This window comes from Balearica regulorum, chromosome 13 (genome assembly GCF_011004875.1).
Source record: "Balearica regulorum gibbericeps isolate bBalReg1 chromosome 13, bBalReg1.pri, whole genome shotgun sequence".
Taxonomy (NCBI): Eukaryota; Metazoa; Chordata; class Aves; order Gruiformes; family Gruidae; genus Balearica; species Balearica regulorum.
Genome location: NC_046196.1, coordinates 21,131,761 through 21,149,246, shown reverse-complemented (window position 1 = coordinate 21,149,246; position 17,486 = coordinate 21,131,761). Strand labels below are relative to the sequence as shown.

Sequence of the window (17,486 nt, the reverse complement as noted above, 5' to 3'; positions counted from 1 at the left end):
GCGTCCCTAGATCTGACAGGCTCACGGTGTTAAACCAAGGGCATCTTTACCATTTTACTGTCTCGTTTGTTGCTGAAAAGCAGACTGCTTAAGCAGTCTTTGTGGCTTTGCTGTTTAAAAGTTCTCATCTCAGTTTTGTTCAGCTTGTGCTGAATTGTATAGCTTGTGCTCCACAGGATGTGGCGACTGGAGTTCAGTTAAGTAATTGTTGAAGTGCTGGTGTCCGAGCTTAAGGTAATTGTAAGTACTTTTTGATGAGAAACAAGGATGCCATCCTATTTTAATCAGATAAACCGCTATTCTGAAGCAAGCCTCTTGCATAATGGCGAGAGACTTTGAGAAGTGTTCATGCTACCTAATTAAATCTCTGGGCATGCACCAGTCTCCTAATTGTGGAACGATTAGGAGTAAACTTTCTCACACTGCTAAAACATTGTCCTGTTGTTCTTTATTGCCAAAGCTATGCAGGGCAATGGGAGTGAAGCTGCAATACTCATTCAGTTAGCACTTCTTGAGACTGAAGAAGACTGTTCTTGACTCGTGTGGATATTTGTGCTTTTTTAAACTACCAAACTGTCTTGAATGTAGATAGGGAGACTTCAAAGGCGGTGACTGAATTCCCCTATGGCCTTGAATTCTTTTATCCTCTACTCTCAATTCTTTGAGACAGTAGTCATCTAATAAGTTTGCACATGAGACCAAGTTTCTTCTGAAATCTGCAAAAATCTAGTGTTTTCTTTGCATTGCTGGTAGGAGAAAGCGATTGACAGCAGTAGTTGATGTAATAACGCTTACAGATCTGCTTTTGCAATTTGTTCCTGTAGGGATTGCTTATGGTTTAGCTGACTGGGGTTTCTCTCAATAGGTGGACATGTTAAGTGAGATTAATATTGCTCCACGAATACTCACGAATTTCACTGGAGTAATGCCACCTCAGTTCAAGAAGGACTTGGATTCCTATCTCAAAACCCGTTCTCCGGTCACGTTTTTGTCCGACTTGCGCAGCAACCTACAAGTGAGTGGCTGTTTTCTGAGGATGCAGAATTTAAACAGTGTGGGACAAATTATCTCCCTCCTTTCTTGCAGGAATTCTGTTGGTGTGTAGCAAGCATGTGTTCCAGGTGGTAGAAAAGCCTCTGAAAATGCACAGTTCTCTGAATATTTCCTCTACCACTCCCTGGCAAGATGTTTAAGTCTGTGTGTTAAGTAGTTGCAGCCAGGTGGGATTTAAGGGAAGAGGAATGTTGACTTTAACAACCCTAAAATGATCTAATTTAAAAGCAGTTGGTTTTTATCTACATGAGCTGCCAAACGCTCGTGTAAGTCGGTTATCTAAAACTTCTTCTGCTTGCATGTCTCCAGTGCACAGCCTTGCAAATCTTTAGTGAAGAATGTAGTCAGAGCTGATTGCATCAAGCTTGCTATTTTTGTCCTCATTTGGTGAAGAAGTCTTGTGGCTTCCATCACATGACTCCAGTGCCGTTTACCCAGGCATTGTCTGCGACTCAGCAGCTTCTGTTGAACTTGATTGTGTTTCTTTAGAATGTGATTACATTTTGACTCCAGGTGGATATTCATTGTTATAGAAATCTGTGGATCTGCTTAGGGGTAAAAGGCGGCAAATTAGCTAAAGCCAGGTTCAGAATTGTTAGCCAACAACATTTCATACATCACCTGGCTTGGACTGCAAGAGACTTCAGGACTGAAGTTGAACTTTTTGAGAAAATTGCTCAGACTGAAGCATTCCCAGAAGTGGTGTGCATTTCAGCCAGCCTCTAGCACTGCTGGTGAATTCAGATTGCCTTTACCTGATTTTTTTTTTTAGGTAGGGAGTACAAAAATTGCCTGTTGGGTCTGTCAACACTTTGCTGACGCTTTTGAATATATCTAACTGCTGTATTGGAAAAGGGTAAATGCCAAATTGAATTTGTGGATGTCTGAGTTGTGTTGTCTTCTGTATAATCAAGAAGATACTTGGATGCTGTTGTTGTACATGCTGTACCTTCAATCGCCGGAGGAATATAGAATGTTAATGCTTCTCATATCTTTGCTATTAGGTATCAAATGAACCTGGCAACCGCTACAACATCCAGCTGATTAATGCACTGGTGCTCTACGTAGGTACTCAAGCTATTGCGCACATTCACAACAAAGGCAGCACACCCTCTATGAGCACCATTACCCACTCGGCTCACATGGACATCTTCCAGAATTTGGCAGTAGATCTGGACACCGAAGGTGAGCTGGAAACACTTCTAGTTCATGCGATGTCAAATTTAACAGCAGATTGTCCGTTTGAGCTATCAGAAATACAGAAGATCATTTCATGTAGCTGCTAATGAATTCACCGTTAAGTAATGCTAGGTCAGAATATTAAACTCTGAATACAGGGGCAATACTAAACCCAAATGTTCAGGGTATTTCAATGAGAAATAAGTTTAATGAAGAATTGAATTCTTACTACCCCATCAGCTTGGGTTGGTAAGGCTTTTGCATATCTTCAGTTGTTGGTTTTGTTTCTTATACCCTCATAAGGGAGGCTGACAAACTTTAATCTTAAGCAACACTAGCCGCTTCTTTATTCCATTTTTTTGTGTGTGTAAGGGAAACAGTAGGTACTCACTGTTCCTCTTCTGCAGGCCGGTACCTTTTCTTGAACGCAATTGCCAACCAGCTGCGATACCCCAACAGTCACACCCACTACTTCAGTTGCACCATGCTGTACCTGTTTGCAGAGGCCAACACTGAGGCTATCCAGGAGCAGATCACCAGGTGAGAGGGAAGGAGTTTAACCTGCCACCCTTCAGCTCTTCACTTTCCTTCCGTGTGTGTTTCGGATCTTTGAGCTCTAACAGCTTTTACTTTGGGATTTCAGGGTTCTCTTGGAACGACTGATTGTAAATAGGCCTCATCCCTGGGGTCTCCTTATTACTTTCATTGAGCTGATCAAAAATCCAGCGTTTAAGTTCTGGAACCATGAGTTTGTTCACTGCGCTCCAGAAATTGAGAAGTGAGTATAACTTACCCATAGGAAAAAAAAAAATAATTCACTCAAATGATATATCTGAAGATGCACCTTGACTTTTTGGTGTTTCATAGTGGAAGCACCGTTTGCTGCTGTAAACACACCTAATGCTGCTTTGCTTCTGTGTTCAGGTTGTTCCAGTCAGTTGCACAGTGCTGCATGGGGCAGAAGCAGGCCCAGCAAGTCATGGAAGGGACTGGTGCCAGTTAGACAAGCTGCATCTTGTGTTGTAAGCGTGCCAGCCTGGAGGTCCCCGTCCCATCGACTGACAGAAGACTCTGTAAGGCTCCTCCTGACCTTCCCAGCCCCTTCGATCGGGTAGACGCAACAGACCCTGGGTGAAAGTCTTATGTTGGGCACGTTCCAAAGTTTGAAACAAAATCTTTTGACTTTTGGCCAAAATATCAGAAGATGCTGTGAATATCATTTTGAACTAGTGTAAATACAAGGAACCAGAAACGTTTGTCCGGACTTTTGGGTTTGTGCAAAATTGTGTAAAAGACAGGTGGGTAACTGGTGCCTGTCCAGCTTGTAATAAAGGGGCAGCTGCTGATGCCAAGCACTTGTCTGGGGCAGACCTCCTTGTCCTGACATTCCCAGACTCCCAAAGAATATTGAAAAGCCAGTTATATTATTATGTAACTTATTTTTCTTTATGTGGATGGGGGACCTTGAAATCACTAAGTTTGTTTTTTAAAAAAAAAAAGGTGGATGTGTTTGGAATATGGGAATATTATGGAGTAGGGGAGGGGTGAAGGAGGGGTTAAGGTTCAGTCTTGCTTTTCCCCCACCCTCATCAAATGCTTACAGACAGCAAGTGGAGTGGCAGGCAGAGGATGCCTCCTTTCTGTTGGAAAAGACACACCTCAGGCCCTTTGGGAGGGTCAGCTGTTTTTAGTAAAGAAACCAGAGACCAGGCCTATAGCTTTTTCTTTCTTTTTTTGTTTTTTTGACACTTGTAAATTTTTTGAAAGGGGGAGGGGGTAAATCTAGACCTTTTCCCATCCCACCACCCTGTGACCACATAATATAAGTTTGTAAAAAAAAAAAAACCAAAAGAAAAAAAAAAGACAAAAAATCCCAAAGGACCAATACAGCCCATTTTGTAATGATTTTGAATGTTTTGTAAAGTATTGGTCCACGTGTTGTATTTTGTAGCCTTTCTAGTTCTTGGGCTTTAGTTCTCCCACTTCTTGTATGTATGCATACTGTAGTTACACATTAAAGTCATGACATGCAGCACGTGCCACTGTGCTTATTCTCTCCAGTCCCATCCTGCCTGGCCAGTTGATGTCTTTCAAAGTCTGTTCCGCCCATCCAAAAACTGCAATTTCCCAGTGTGTTTTGAGCACTGCCTAGCAAAAGCAACTGGGTTTTTCTAGCAGGAGGTCAGAGGGGAGAATTGTTCTGACTATAGGGACTTGAAGTGCAAAAGGACAGAATTTTGTGGAGATAGAAATATCTTAGTGGCAAGTTCAGGAGCAGAGTTTGTCTCTGACAGTTGTACTAGAAGCCAGACTGCTTGCAGTGGAGGGATGTGGAGCACAGACAGCAGATCAGCTTCATTTCTAATGACTTGCACCCTGCTATGATATTCCCTTCAGCAAGGGTCTGAGCAAGGTTGCTAGTTAGATGTAACAAGGACAGGTGGCTTCAGTGTTACTAATACTGCAAACTCCTTTAGCCTGTGCCTTGCAACCTAGCAGATACCAAGAAAAGGAACTTCACCGCTTTCTTTTTGGGTAACATTACAAGTTGGTTAAAGCTAGTTGGCTGCTATTGTGTGGGTGGAGAGGTCACACTTCCTGCTGAGGTTTAAGGGATTTGTGTACCTGCCTGTGCTTTTGCTGCACAGAGCAAAAACTAGCTCCAAGGGACCACCGGGCCAACTGCCAGTGGACTGCAGCTCAAAGGGAATTCTCTGTGACCTGTTTCTAGGCAGTGGGTTTTTTTGGTTGCCTGCGTGTAAAGGAGTAGCCTCTTGCCAGTTCTTACAATTCCCTGACATTTTTGGCAGATCATAGGATCACAGATGGGTTTGGGTGGGCAGGGACCTCCCAGCCCACCCAGTCCCACCCCCTGCCATGGGCAGGGACACCCTCCACTAGCCCAGCTTGCCCAAAGCCCCATCCAACCTGGCCTTGAACGCTGCCAGGGAGCCAGGGGCAGCCACAGCTTCTCTGGGCAACCTGTGCCAGGGCCTCAGCACCCTCACAGGGAAGGATTTCTTCCTAATACCTAATTCAAATCTCCCTTCAGCTTCAGGCCATTCCCCTTGTCCTGTCACTCCCTGCCCTTGTCACCAGCCCCTCTCCAGCTTTCCTGGAGCCCCTGCAGGGACTGGAAGGGGCTCTAAGGTCTCCCCGCAGCCTTCTCTTCTCCAGGCTGAACCCCAACTCTGTGTCCTCATAGGAGAGGTGCTCAGTAGTTGTGCTGAAATTGAGCCTTTTGAAGTTGGAAATTTTTTTTGTGTTGCAACTCCAGTTTACTCTTCCTCCTGTATTGGGTTAGGATATGGAGAGTTATCAGCAACCAGGTTTTCTTTAGTCCAGATGCCGTGGGATTTTTTTTCTAGCGATCCGTATGCAGAGCTTATTGACTTGTCCCAGTGACTCAAAGCTCAAAGGTCTCTCTGGTTCTGTACTAACGCTGCTGTACATAGCTGGTTCCCTTTAGGCTTTAAGAACCGTTAGGCAGGTGTGGAGAGGGTGGAAGGTGGACAGGACTTGGCCAAGACCCCAGTAACACAGCTGATAGGATAGAGGCCACTGCGCATTGTACCTTCTTAGCGGGTAAGGATCCTGCAGGTCTCAGGGCAAATGGTACTGGTGTGAGCTCCCCAAGGATTGCCAGTGTCCTTGCCAGCAAAGGCCCTGGCTATAGCAAACCTCGTGTTTAAGAAATGAAGACTAACCTTTTGATCCACTGTGTGCCTAGTCTGAAATCTAGTCTGGTGTAGGAAGAGAAGAGCCAAGATGACAGCTACTGTTACACCACTGTAAAAGGTGAATTAAAAAAACCCCCAAGCTATTCTAGGTACTGCTAGCCCACCCTGGCCCCCAGCAGTCCAGGGAGGGCTGCACCTCATCTTTATTATATATGTGATGACAGCCTGGGGTTGGTTTGTTTGCAATATTTGACTGCAGCAGCAGCAAACATTTCCCGCCCCCCCTTTTAGATGGGCCTTTGCACCCTGTTGAAGTAGATAGCATTGGCCGGATAAGAAACATAGTCTTTATTAAATATGCCTTAGCCTGCGAACCTCCAGTGTTTTGTCATGCAAAGGCTGCCGAGGGAAAAATATTAATATAGCTAAACATGATGCAGAGCAATGCCTGAGTTCAGGGAAGAACTGTATTGACCAGAGGGAGTGTATCGAATGTTTAACCTACAGCAGCTGCAGAACTGTGACACTGCTCCTTAGAGAGTAGTCTCAAGCCCGTACAAAATGCCTTTCATACAGGTGAAAGGAAATACCTTGCTCTACTGAGCCTACATGAAAACTGTATGGATAGGTTTGTATATTAACAAAGTGTAGGTGAAGAGTTTAGTGTTGTCAGCATTTCCACCTGCCAGATGTTTACTCTGAACCTCTGTAAGAGCTACCAGCTGGATTTTGACCCCCTTCATCTGGACAAGGAGCAGTTCTTGCCTTAGCTTTAGCCTGATGCTACATGAGGGAACCCACTTGCTGACCTTACAGTGTGTGTCTCTCTTCCTCCAGCAGCCATTAGGACAGCTGGATTTTCTTAAGTTGTCTGGAAGGTGGTAGTTGTGCTCCAGAGCTCTCGCTGGAAGATAAGGCCACCCAAAACCACTTCTGTGCTGTGGCAAGTACTTTTGTTTATGTAGAGGTAGCTAAGAAGCTGTTTGAGGGACAAGTGAGCCTATATTTAATTTTGCTGCTGTAGAAGAGGTGGCCAAAGGCTGACCTTCCCTACAGTCCCAGGGCCAGCGAGGTTTCTAGTGTACCAGCTCTAGCAGCTGATGCAAGATCCTTTTCTGTCCATAGCGCACATGCAAAGCTTGCTGCTCCCTTTGACTCAGCTTCTCGTAAGCCTCCTTGTCATTTAACAAGTCCTGCTCCGCTTTCAAGTCTGACCTGTAGGACTCGAGGGTCAGCAGCACGCTGTCATAAAGGAGCTTCTTGCAAGGGCTTTTAAGTCTGGAGAGAGCCTCATTAGAAAGGGTGGAGTTTTCCTCTTCCTCGCTGTCATCTTCCCAGCCATCTTGCTCCTTATACTCCTTGAATTCTTCTTCTGACATGCACAGCACCTGCAATGACCCAGGCAACGAGATGTCACTGGCAGTGTGAGAACATCAGGTTCCTCCTAGAGAAGTGTGGTCTGAGAGCCATGTGGAGCAGGGGAATTATTCCTCAGCTGCGCATAAAACTGGCTTAGGTCCCTCATCACAGGTAATGTGTGGGTCAGAGCATTCAAACAGCGAACCTGGGTGTTGGGAACAGCCTTGAAGGACATCTGAGCTGCTGCCTACAGAGGTGCAGAGCTCCAGCACAGCAATGGCCCTGGAGCCACTTGAGATGGGTTCGTAAGTGCATGTGGGTGGTTAGTTGAGGAGGAAGCTGGGGAGATAGGCGACCACATCCCCACCACTTCTCCTGCAGGAGTGTTAGTACCAAAACACCTTTACAGGCTTCCCCCCCGCCTCTTCTTTGAACCACTTTGCACGCTTAGTCTGCGCTCTTCCTTGTATTGCTCTTCCACCGCTTGGCAGTGCTTACCTTCAGGGTCACGGACAGCTCTTCCTCTGTCAGTACCTCATCCCAGCCGAGCACAAAGGCACCTTCCTCCCCCACCATCTCCAGCTGGCACAAGAAGTCCCACTGCTCTGAGACCAGCTGCTGCTCCGCTTCGCTTCTGGCACCTGTTTTGAAACCAGCCGAGTGGCAAACCCAACTCGGGTTGCAGTTGCAGGGGGAGTGGTGAATGGAGAAGGGAGCAGAAAACCACAACCAGCCCCTGAAATGGGGCAGAACAGGCTTAGTTGTCATGTTGCCCCGATCCCCGTTTCACTACATCGCTATTTAAGTGATCCCCATTTTTCCCCAAAGCGGCTACTCACGCCGCAGCGCCGCCTCGCGTACTGTCACCATCTGGATGTCGGCTGTGTCGTTGGTGTTGCCAGGGTATGGCTCCGCGAAGCCATACATGTGTAGGAGCTGCCAGTTGGCCATCTGCCCGTAGGTGTTGAAGATCTCTTGGCCTTTGCTGACGGGCTGTGTTGTAACCATTCGTAAACATTGCTGCGAGCAGGGAGAGAAGAGGCTCTCAGAGCTGCGGTGATCCCACCACTCGGAAAAGAAGTGTTTCAGAGAAGCTCGGATGACCCTAAGCTCTTCCTAGCTAAACCCGGGCACGCAGCAAGGGACTATGTTGAGTAAAATAGCTTTGTTTTAAGGAGATCTGGGCCAGACTGGGTTTGGAGCACCAGCCTTGCTGTGCCACTGCTCCCACAGGCCCTGCGGTGAAGAACCAGCCCTCGGTGACACCTGGCACTGCACTCACGGGGGAGTATTCCAGGTTGGCGTTGTGGTTGGCCACGTGATTCAAAATATCTGCTACAGGCACCATCATTGGAGGATTGGGCCCCTTCTCATCTTCATCTTCCTCCTCCAAAGGTTCCTGAAAGCTAAGAGATGGGAGATGAAGCCAAGCCAGTTTTACACCTTGCAGCACAGAGCAAGCATCACCTTATCCGTAGGTTCTTGTGCAACTGCAACCTTTTCAGTAACACGGCCTATGATTTTTCCTACCTGTGATCCTACTCCTTGAGTAGCCCTTGCTCCTCACCTGTAGGCCATGACAAATGCCACCAGCTGCTTGTACAACTCCAGCGTGTGCAGCTTGGGGTCAAAGACATCGGCGTGGGACTCCATGAAAGGCAGGACGATGGAGCTGTACTCCAGGTGGATGTTAGCCAGGTCCTTGTCCACAGCTTCTGGGATGCCTGTGCCCTGCAGGAGCCTTGTTCGCTCTTCTTCAGGCCTGTTGCAACAAAACCAGCAGGTTTATCTCAGCCTGCCTCAGGGAGAAGGGTCTAGAACCTCTTTCTTCCTCTAAAGGAGGAGGCTTTGTTTCACCTTACCAGAACATGGGGTGATCCAGGCTGCGGAAGTCCTGCCAGAGGGAGAAGTAAGGCCGCCAGCGGGAGTTGCTGGCTGTGTACTCGTGCAGCAGGGCCAGCAGGAGCGGCACCCAGCCGGACTGGCTCTGCAGGGACTCCTGGGCTGGGGAAAATGGAAGCTGATCTGAGCTTTTAGGGCTTTTTTCCCTTCCAAAAGCCTGATCCCACTACCCTCCCTCAGCACCTGGCTGCAGCCTGGGCTGTCCTGCTTTTACTCGGGTTTGTCTTAGCTCTGGCCGGAGCTGAAGCACAACCAGCAGCTGCTGCCCTGGAGCTGCGGCTGAGCTGCTCCTGCCCCGAGGCGAGGCAGGGACCCTGCACCGGGGGCTGTCGCTCCGACATGGCACCCAGGGCTTTTCTCTCCGAGCCTCCCCCACCCCGGCACGGCCCTAGCTGCCGGGTCGCCATCCTCTGCAAAGCGGGAACGTTCCCTAAGTTTCATCCCAGACCCGGTTTATCCCTTTAAAAAGAAAAAACGGGGGCAGCGCAGGTCGCCCTCCGGCCGGCCCCTCACCTTCCTGCAGGAGTGCCCGGATGGAGCTGGTGTGCTGGGAGAGCAGCGCCGTGCGAGGGACGGTGAAGAGGACCTCTCCCGCCTCCAGCTCCTCGGCGGCCACCATGCCGTACCCGGCCACCGCGCCCTCCCTGCTCAGGCGGACCTTGGGCGAGAGGTGACCGGTGCGGTGTCAGGGCCCGGGGCTCGGGGAGGCGAGGCCCGGCCCGGCCCACGCCGCCTCACCTTGGGGCTGAGCTCCACCCCGGCCCGCCCGCACCACGCCAGGAAGCCGGAGAGAGGATCGGCGCTGCCCTTCCCCCGGGCGCTGCTCCCGGCGGCCGCCTGCGGGTGAAAACACGGCGTGAAGCAGGGGGGACCCCCCCCCCCCCCGCACCCCCAGGCACCCCGGGAGCCGCTTCACCTTCCCCCTCCCAACCCCGAGGGCCGGGGCCAGCTCTTCCCCCCCCCCCCCCCCCCCCCGCTGGGGCACCTGGCCCCGGCACACGCGGGTGCGGGAGGCCCCGTGTCCGCCCGGTACCTTGGGCCGCTTGGGCGCCGACGCCATGGCGCTGCGGACACGTGGGCCTCCACCACGTGGTGCCGGCCGGGCCCTTCCGGGTAGGCGCAGAGCTCCGCCCCTCTCCCCGCCGGCCGGGCTGACGGCGGCCGCGGAGGGTCAAGAAAGGCCGGGGGGGGGGGGAGGCCGCGGCGGAAGCGGCGCCGGGAGGTCTCGGCCTGCAGCCGCCTCTCTGCGGGGCCCGGGGGAGGGGAGGGCTCCGTGTGCCGCTCTGGGGGGGTCCAGGGCCACCAAATGTCCTTGCGGAGGGGCCTCCGGGGGCTCTGCCCGGCGCCCAGGTGCTGGTGCACCTCGGGGGGCTGCGGCGGGGTGACACCCAACACCCCCCCACGGCCGCGGGTGCCGAGCTGCGATCTGTCCCCCGCCCCCCCGGTAATGAGCCCTGTCCCCGGTGCCATCGGAAGGGGCGGGTGCCCTCACCCGTTGCTCTTAATGAAGCCAATTAGCGCGCGCGAGGCTCTTCCGGGGTCCCTGCCCGCAGAGCGGGAGGAACGGGCAGCGCACAGGCAGGGGGGCGGCCAGGAGCCCCCCCCGAGCCCGGGGCCCCCTCCCGGGGCACGGCGGCTTTGCAAACCGGCAGCGCAGCCGCCTCCCTCGCCTCTCCGGCCCGGCCGGTCCGTTCCCAGCGCCGGGCTCTCGGCAAAAGCGTCGCCGCGACCCGGATCCGAGCCGGGGGCCCTGCGGCCACAGCGCCGAGCGGTGCCGGGGCGGGGGGGGGGGAACCCCGAGCTGCCGCTCCTCTGCTCCGGGACGGGGGGACGGGGACACACGGACACGGGGACACACGGACACGGGGACACACACAGCCCTGAGGAGAAGGACTTGGGGGTATTGATTGACAAAAAGCTCAACATGAGCCGGCAGCGTGCGCTTGCAGCCCAGAAAGCCAACCGTGTCCTGGGCTGCATCTAAAGATACGTGACCAGCAGGTCGAGGGAGGTGATCCTGCCCCTCTACTCCGCTCTGGTGAGACCCCACCTGCAGTACTGCCTCCAGCTCTGGGGGCCCCAGTACAGGAGAGACATGGAGCTGTTGGAGAGAGTCCAGAGGAGGCCACAGAGATGATCAGAGGGCTGGAGCACCTCTGCTATGAGGACAGGCTGAGAGAGTTGGGGTTGTTCAGCCTGGAGAAAAGGCAGCTCCGGGGAGATGTAATTGCAGCTTACCAGTACCTGAAGGGGCTACAGGAAAGCTGGTGAGGGACTGTTTATCAGGGAGTGTAGTGACAGGACAAGGGGGAATGGGTTTAAGCTGAAGGAGGGTCGATTTAGATTAGATGTTAGAAAGAAATTCTTTACTGTTAGAGTGGTGAGGCACTGGCACAGGTTGCCCAGAGAGGTTGTGGCTGCCCCTGGCTCCCTGGCAGTGGTCAAGGCCAGGTTGGATGGGGCTTTGGGCAAGCTGGGCTAGTGGAGGGTGTCCCTGCCCATGGCAGGGGTGGCACTGGATGGGCTGGGAGGTCCCTTCCAGCCCAAACCAGTCTGGGATTCTGTGACACACACATCCCCACCAGCCCCCCTGCCCCGCGGTGGGAGGCCAGGCCGGGGCCAGTACCTGGGTGCGGAGCCCAGCAGGTGCGGGCAGGGGTGGGGGGAGCCGAGGCGAGTCCCCACATTGTCCCTCCGGTGCCGTGGGGTCCCCACCGGCCGTGTGGAGCGTCCCCCGAGCCCCCGGGCAGGAGCCTGGATAGCTCAGCTGGGAGAGCATCAGACTTTTAATCTGAGGGTCCAGGGTTCAAGCCCCTGTTCAGGCGAAGGCTTTATCCTTTAGGAGCCCGGGGCAGGAGCAGCACCTCGTCCTGCTGCCAGGGGGGCCGCAGGTGCCCCCTCCCGTGCTTCTTTTCCCCCCCCACCCTCACCTCCCCGAGGGTCTTGCCAGGCCCCACTCCGTCCCCTCTGACAGCCACACAGCACCGCTCCCGTCGTCCAGCCACCCAGAGAGGGATCAGTGATGGGGACAGGCAGGGGCGTTATTTGGGGTTACGCAGGGAGGAACAGGACGGATGGAAGAGGGAGAGACGCAGCAGAGCGGGAGGGAAGGAAGTCAGGGCTGGAGAAGAGACTTGGGTGGGAATCGGGGGCTCAGGGGTGCTCTGCGGCCCCAGCCCAGGGTTGGGGGCTGGCTGGGGGGACCCCTGGGGCTGAGTGCGGTTGAACCTCGAGCCTCGCTGGAGGCATGCGGTACCGTCTGCCGTGCCCCAGGGCCCCCTCACACCTCCGGCCATCCCTCACTCCCTCTGTGCCCCCCAGGACCTCCCTGTTGGGCCCCATCCACATGCAGCCAAAACCCAGCTTTGGGCTGAGGAACAACCACCCCATCAAGCTGCGGCCGTGCCCAAACCTCACTCCCCAAGAAGGGGCTGCCCCAGCGGCCACCCCCCCCACCTCCACAGGGACAGGGACGTGGCGGTGGCTGCGCACGCCAGCCTGGCAGTGCCAAAACAACCCTGGCAGGGAAACGCGGCGCCCGCGTTGCGCAGCCGCCCACCTCGACGCAGAGGGACTCAGCCCTGGCGGGGCCGGAGGACAACGGGTGGGTTTTTTGGGGGGTTTGGTTTGGGGTTGTTTTTTTTTTTTGCAACAGGATGTAGCAACCGCATCGACCCACGAGCTTATTTTATTGAGCCCGATGAACTTTGCTTCCCAGCGGCTCCGATCCTTTCCGTGCGTGCGCTGCACAGCTCGGGCCGAGCTCCGGCCCCACGCCTCAGTCGTCATTCATTTCTTGCCAGCAAGAAAACAAAGAGATAATAAATAGGAAGCTTATTTGCGGGGGAGGCCTGAAAGGAGGGGGGGGTGGTGTGGGGGGGTGACGGCCTTGGGTCACGCGCGGCTGCGTGCAGGGCTGCGCCTGGCCCCGGCGGCGTGGGGGGGGACGGCGGGGGGGCTGCAGGCAGACAAGCGATTGCCCCAGGCAGGACAGCCCGGCCCCGGGGCCATGCACCACGCTCGGGGGGGCAGGGGGGAGCTACCGTCCCCCGGAGGGGTTCAGGGTGGGGTGGGGATATAGCAATCTCTATTTAATTACATTAAAATAGACTATTTAAAAAAATTATTTCTAGTAGTTAAAAAAAATGTCTCGCGGTCTATCCAGCCCCCGTGGCGCCGTGGAGCTGCCCCGGGGGTTTGGGGATACGCCAGACAGACCCCAGCCTGCCTCACACCCCCCCTCCCCGGGCAGTCCCCTCCTGGGGAGGGGGGGTCTGTCGGGGTGGGTGCTAGCGGGGCGGCCACCACGGGTGACAAAGCAAGGGCACCGTGCCCCCCGCCAGCCCCACGGCCACAGGCAGGACCAAAGGTGGGGGGTAGTGGGCACCCTCCTGGACCCCCGCCCCGGGGATTAAATGACGTGGCAGCAGTTGAACTGCCCCAGGGAGAGGAGGCTCTCCTTGGAGCCTGGCCGGATTTTGAAGGCCAGGGCTTTCTCGCAGAGCGGGAACTGCAAGAGCCTGTCCCGCAGGCTGCCGCCCTTGCTCTTGCCCGGGTCCAGCTTGATCACGCTCTCTGCGCCCCCCTCGGTCCCCCCCGGCCCCGAGCTCTCCACTGACCGCCAGGCCGGGCTGGTGGGTGCCCCAGACTTGTCCACGGGGGCCGGGAGGGCGGCGGGGGTCGGCTCTGCCCCCTGCGCCTTGGGGACCCCAGCAGAGCCGCTCGGTGGTGACGGGGTGGCTCCCTTCTCCCTGGGGGGCTCTGCCGAGGAGCCCCCGAGCTCCACGTCCTCCTCCCTCCTGGCGGGCTTGGCTCCGTTCCCCCGCATCGCCGGGGGACCCCGGCCCCCACTCATGCCCTTCCCAGCCCAGGCTGCCCCTGGGCGCCCGCCCCGGCCCCCCAGCTCAGCCCCTGGCCCCCACACCTCCCCGCGGCCGGCCGGGCGGCGGGCACGCAGGAAGGCTCGCATCTGCTCCTGGTTCAGTGAGCTGCTCTTCCTCTCCATGGCACTGGGCCTTCCCTCCTCGTCATCCTCCTCCTCCTCTTCCTCCTCGCAGATCTGCTGCAGGGCCGGGGTGCTTTTGGTGATGGCGGTGTCAACGGCGGGGACTTTCAGCAGAGTCCTGGGGGGCTGCCGGCCGCCAATGTCCCCTCCGGTGGGCAGGGGGGGCAGCCGGGGGCCCTTGGTGAGGCCGCCTGGCACCTCCGTGAAGGGGAGGAGGCCGCTGGCACTGTCCCCGGGGCCAAACGTGTCCGATAAGTTGGTCCTGAGAAAGGGGAGGGATGGAGGTGTCGGTACCCAGCCGGGCATCGCGAGGACTGCGGCGAGGAAGAGGATGCGGAACCGGCTGGAACCCTGTGCTGGGGACCTGGGGTGGTGGGGGGGGTATGGGGGGCAGCAGGGGGGCTCACCTGCTCTGCACCTCCTTGGCCAGGTTGTAGACGAGGCTGAGGCGGTGGCCCTGCTTCTCCTGCTTCTCCCGCAGCATCCTCTCCGCCAGCAGGAAATACGTGGCCGTGATGTGGTTGTAGCGGTCGGCCTCCAGCGCCCTGCGCGGGACCCGAGGGCACCGAGGGACCCACGTCAGCGCGCGAGGGATGGAGGGACCCCCCAGAGCCCTTCGCAGGGGCTCCTGCCTCGGCATCCCGCCCCGTCACTCACTCCTGGATGGTGTCCCGATCCGCGATGTTCCCACACATCATGGCCTGCAGGATGATTTCGTGCTCCTCCTCGGACACGCGCTTGTGGGAGGTGAGGGGCAGCAGGGACCGGCTGGCGGGGGACGGGTCCACCCCCTGCAGCCACGCGTGACCCTCGATCTGCTCCAGGGAGGCTCGCTGCTTCGGGTCCCGCTGCAGCATCCTGGAGATGAGACTGACGGGGAAAGGGGTGACGCTGCAATCCTGCAGCAGCACGCGAACCCCAAACTCAGCAGCTTTCCCCCTCCTTTCCCCCCCCCAGCTCCCAGGCATCCCCTGGGGATGGGGCACCCCCCCCGGGGGCAGCGAGCCAGGGTCCGGTGGGGCGGGGGGGGCAGAGGTGCTTACTCAGCGCACTGTGCCGAGACGTGCGGGGGGACGGTGTAGCGGCAGTCCATGATCATGGTGAGGGTCTCGCTGTCGTTGGCCTCCTGGAAGGGGGGGTGGCCGCACACCAGCATGTAGAGGATGACCCCCAGGCTCCAGATGTCTGCAAGAAGCAGCAGCAGTTCAGGTTGTGCCCACCACGGCCCAGGAGAGCATCCCGACCCCAGGGACCCCGGCGGGGACTACCCCCACCAGCCCCCGGTGCTGAGACCAGCAGAGACCAGTGCTTACTGGGATGCTCCTTGGAGGTACCAGCTCCCAGGTCCTGCCTCACAGACAGGGGACTCCACCAAGGCAGGGAAGGACCTTCCCCATCCCCACATCCAAGCACGTCTCAAGGGGCTTCACCGAAGCAGTTGAGGTCTCATCCCTTCTCCCAGCTCCGAGCTCCGTGCCACCCCCCCCCCGCCACTGGTCACCCACCCGCGGCGCCGTTTCATGTCGTTGCTGAGCTTCCCAGTTCCCAAACAGACCCCGCCATCTCCATCCCGGCACTGGGCTGTGCCGGAGGGAACACCACGGCGATGGGACAGGGCTCTGCACCGATCTGGGCTCTCCAGCTGCCGACGGCCGCGCAGGCGCCAGCCGGAGCAGGATCGCTGCCCTGCCCTGGGGACAGGGACGGAGCCAGCAGCATCTTCTCCTGCTCCTCCTGACGAGTACATAAACTCTTGGCAAACGTGCTTTTTGAGGATGCTGAGCACACCCCGGGGCTCTCCCTTAATACATTCAGCTTCTTAAGTCAAGTGCCTGCCTTCGAGAATTTCTCATCTGCGCCACTTTTCTCCCTTCGTTTCCCTTTGCAGAGCCACCAGCTTATTTCTCTACCACCTCCACAAGCCATCCCCGTTTTCAACTCCAGAGACGCCTTTCCCCGAGCCGACGCTGGGCTTTTTCCTTTAAGGGCTCGTGTTTTGTTTTGCTAAATCCTCCTGCCCCAAATTCCAGCGGAGCTGGCTGGGGTCCCGCTTCCCTCCCACGTCCCCTCTGTCCCAGCAGAGCCTCTCGGTGCCCCCAGCCCGGCTCCCCGCGCCCCGGGATGGTCTCCCTGCCCCCCCCGAACCCTGGCTAGGGGAGGAACGGCGCTGGGAGTCACAGAGAGGAAGTGGTTTTCAGGGTGGGGTTGGAGCAAAGGAAACTTTCAGAGCTCCTCCGCCCAAATGGCAGCATCCCGAGCAGGTTTCCTTCCGGCATCACCCCTCCAAATAACCACTAGAGCCGGCTGCGCCCTCACGCTGCTCCTCCCGAGCCCCGGAGGATGCCACGCCAGGCTCGCAGCCTGCTCGGGCTTTTTTCCCTCCGTGGCACGAACCAGGATTTCGGCGGGTGCAGGGATGGTCTCCGCAGGGAGAACCGCCCTGTGCCGGGGCAGGGCTGGGCAGCCGAGCCCCCAAGGGACGGGATTGCTCCCTGCGGGGACAGCAGTGCCACCGGGGCATGGGTGCTCCCAGCGTAAGGGGCCAAAGGCGAGGTGGCACCTGGCCACCAGGACCACGCTGCGGACCAGGGACACGCGGGAGGAACGTCCCCAGGGCGAACGGCAGCCGTGGCTGCGCCCCACCGCCCTTACCGACAGCCGGGGCATCGTACTCATCCCCGAGCAGGATCTCGGGCGCCGAGTAGGCCAGCGAGCCGCAGCTGGTGGTGAGCATCTTGCCGGGTTGGAAGCGGTTGCTGAAGCCGAAGTCAGTGAGCTTGACCACCCCCTGCTCCTGGAAGAAGACCACGTTCTCGGGCTTGAGGTCACGGTGGACCACGTGCAGCTTGTGGCAGTAGGAGATGGCGTGGACGATCTGGGCGAAGTAGTGCTTGGCCCGCGCCTCGGCCAGCCCGCCCTCGTGCCGCATGATGTGGTCGAACATGTCCCCGCCGTCACCCAGCTCCAGGATGAGGTAGAGCTTGGCATGAGTGTCGATGACCTCGTAAAGGCGCACCACGTTGGGGTGCTGGACCAGCTTCATGCAGCGCACCTCTTGCAGGAGCTGCCCCGCCGCCTCCCCAGCCAGCTTGCTCTTGTCGATCACCTTGACGGCCACCCGCTGCCCGGTGAAGACGTGCCGCGCCAGCTTCACCACCGCAAAGTGGCCCTTGCCCAGCGTGCGCTCCAGGTCGTACAGCCCCGCGATCTTCCCCTCGCTGCAGCCCTGCGTCCCGGCCATGGTGGCAGCGTCGGGCAGGGACGGGCATCGGGCGCTGTTGGAGGGCGAGCTGCTCAGCAATGCGGGG

At 56.6% G+C, this 17,486-nt stretch overlaps 3 protein-coding genes and 1 non-coding gene across 15 annotated transcripts in view; 2 read left to right on the top strand and 2 right to left on the bottom strand.

Annotated features, from left to right (window-relative positions):
* CNOT1 (CCR4-NOT transcription complex subunit 1) overlaps positions 1–4,264 on the top strand; it is a 59,246-nt gene extending 54,982 nt beyond the window's left edge. For all 10 annotated transcript variants that reach the window (XM_075765786.1, XM_075765781.1, XM_075765788.1 and 7 more), the window contains exons 45-49: positions 866–1,015; positions 2,058–2,238; positions 2,640–2,772; positions 2,876–3,010; positions 3,157–4,264. In XM_075765786.1, coding sequence (XP_075621901.1) covers positions 866–1,015; positions 2,058–2,238; positions 2,640–2,772; positions 2,876–3,010; positions 3,157–3,235 — 678 coding nt within the window. In that variant the 3' untranslated portion in view covers positions 3,236–4,264. The remainder of the gene's footprint in view (positions 1–865; positions 1,016–2,057; positions 2,239–2,639; positions 2,773–2,875; positions 3,011–3,156) is intronic.
* Positions 4,265–6,053: 1,789 nt separating this feature from the next.
* On the bottom strand, positions 6,054–10,272 carry SETD6 (SET domain containing 6, protein lysine methyltransferase). Of its 3 annotated transcripts, none has more exons than XM_075765679.1 (9): positions 10,207–10,272; positions 9,912–10,010; positions 9,687–9,831; positions 9,134–9,275; positions 8,839–9,033; positions 8,554–8,677; positions 8,111–8,339; positions 7,770–7,912; positions 6,054–7,300 (listed from the first exon to the last, which is right to left on the bottom strand). In XM_075765679.1, exons 1-9 carry the CDS (start codon positions 10,231–10,233, stop codon positions 6,989–6,991), a joined length of 1,416 nt encoding a protein of 471 aa, XP_075621794.1. In that variant the 5' UTR covers positions 10,234–10,272; the 3' UTR covers positions 6,054–6,988. The 3 variants fall into 3 exon arrangements, with proteins under 3 accessions (XP_075621794.1, XP_075621795.1, XP_075621796.1); XM_075765680.1 differs by having other exon boundaries at positions 8,111–8,291; XM_075765681.1 differs by lacking the exons at positions 9,687–9,831; positions 9,912–10,010 and having other exon boundaries at positions 9,134–9,270; positions 10,207–10,261.
* A 1,653-nt stretch (positions 10,273–11,925) lies between these two features.
* TRNAK-UUU (transfer RNA lysine (anticodon UUU)) lies at positions 11,926–11,998 on the top strand. Its single transcript has one exon. It is a non-coding gene; the product is annotated as a tRNA-Lys (tRNA).
* A 1,459-nt stretch (positions 11,999–13,457) lies between these two features.
* On the bottom strand, positions 13,458–17,486 carry LOC142603671 (SNF-related serine/threonine-protein kinase-like). Its single transcript, XM_075765480.1, has 5 exons — positions 16,831–17,486; positions 15,222–15,363; positions 14,836–15,048; positions 14,586–14,723; positions 13,458–14,440 (listed from the first exon to the last, which is right to left on the bottom strand). Exons 1-5 carry the CDS (start codon positions 17,417–17,419, stop codon positions 13,585–13,587), a joined length of 1,938 nt encoding a protein of 645 aa, XP_075621595.1. The 5' UTR covers positions 17,420–17,486; the 3' UTR covers positions 13,458–13,584.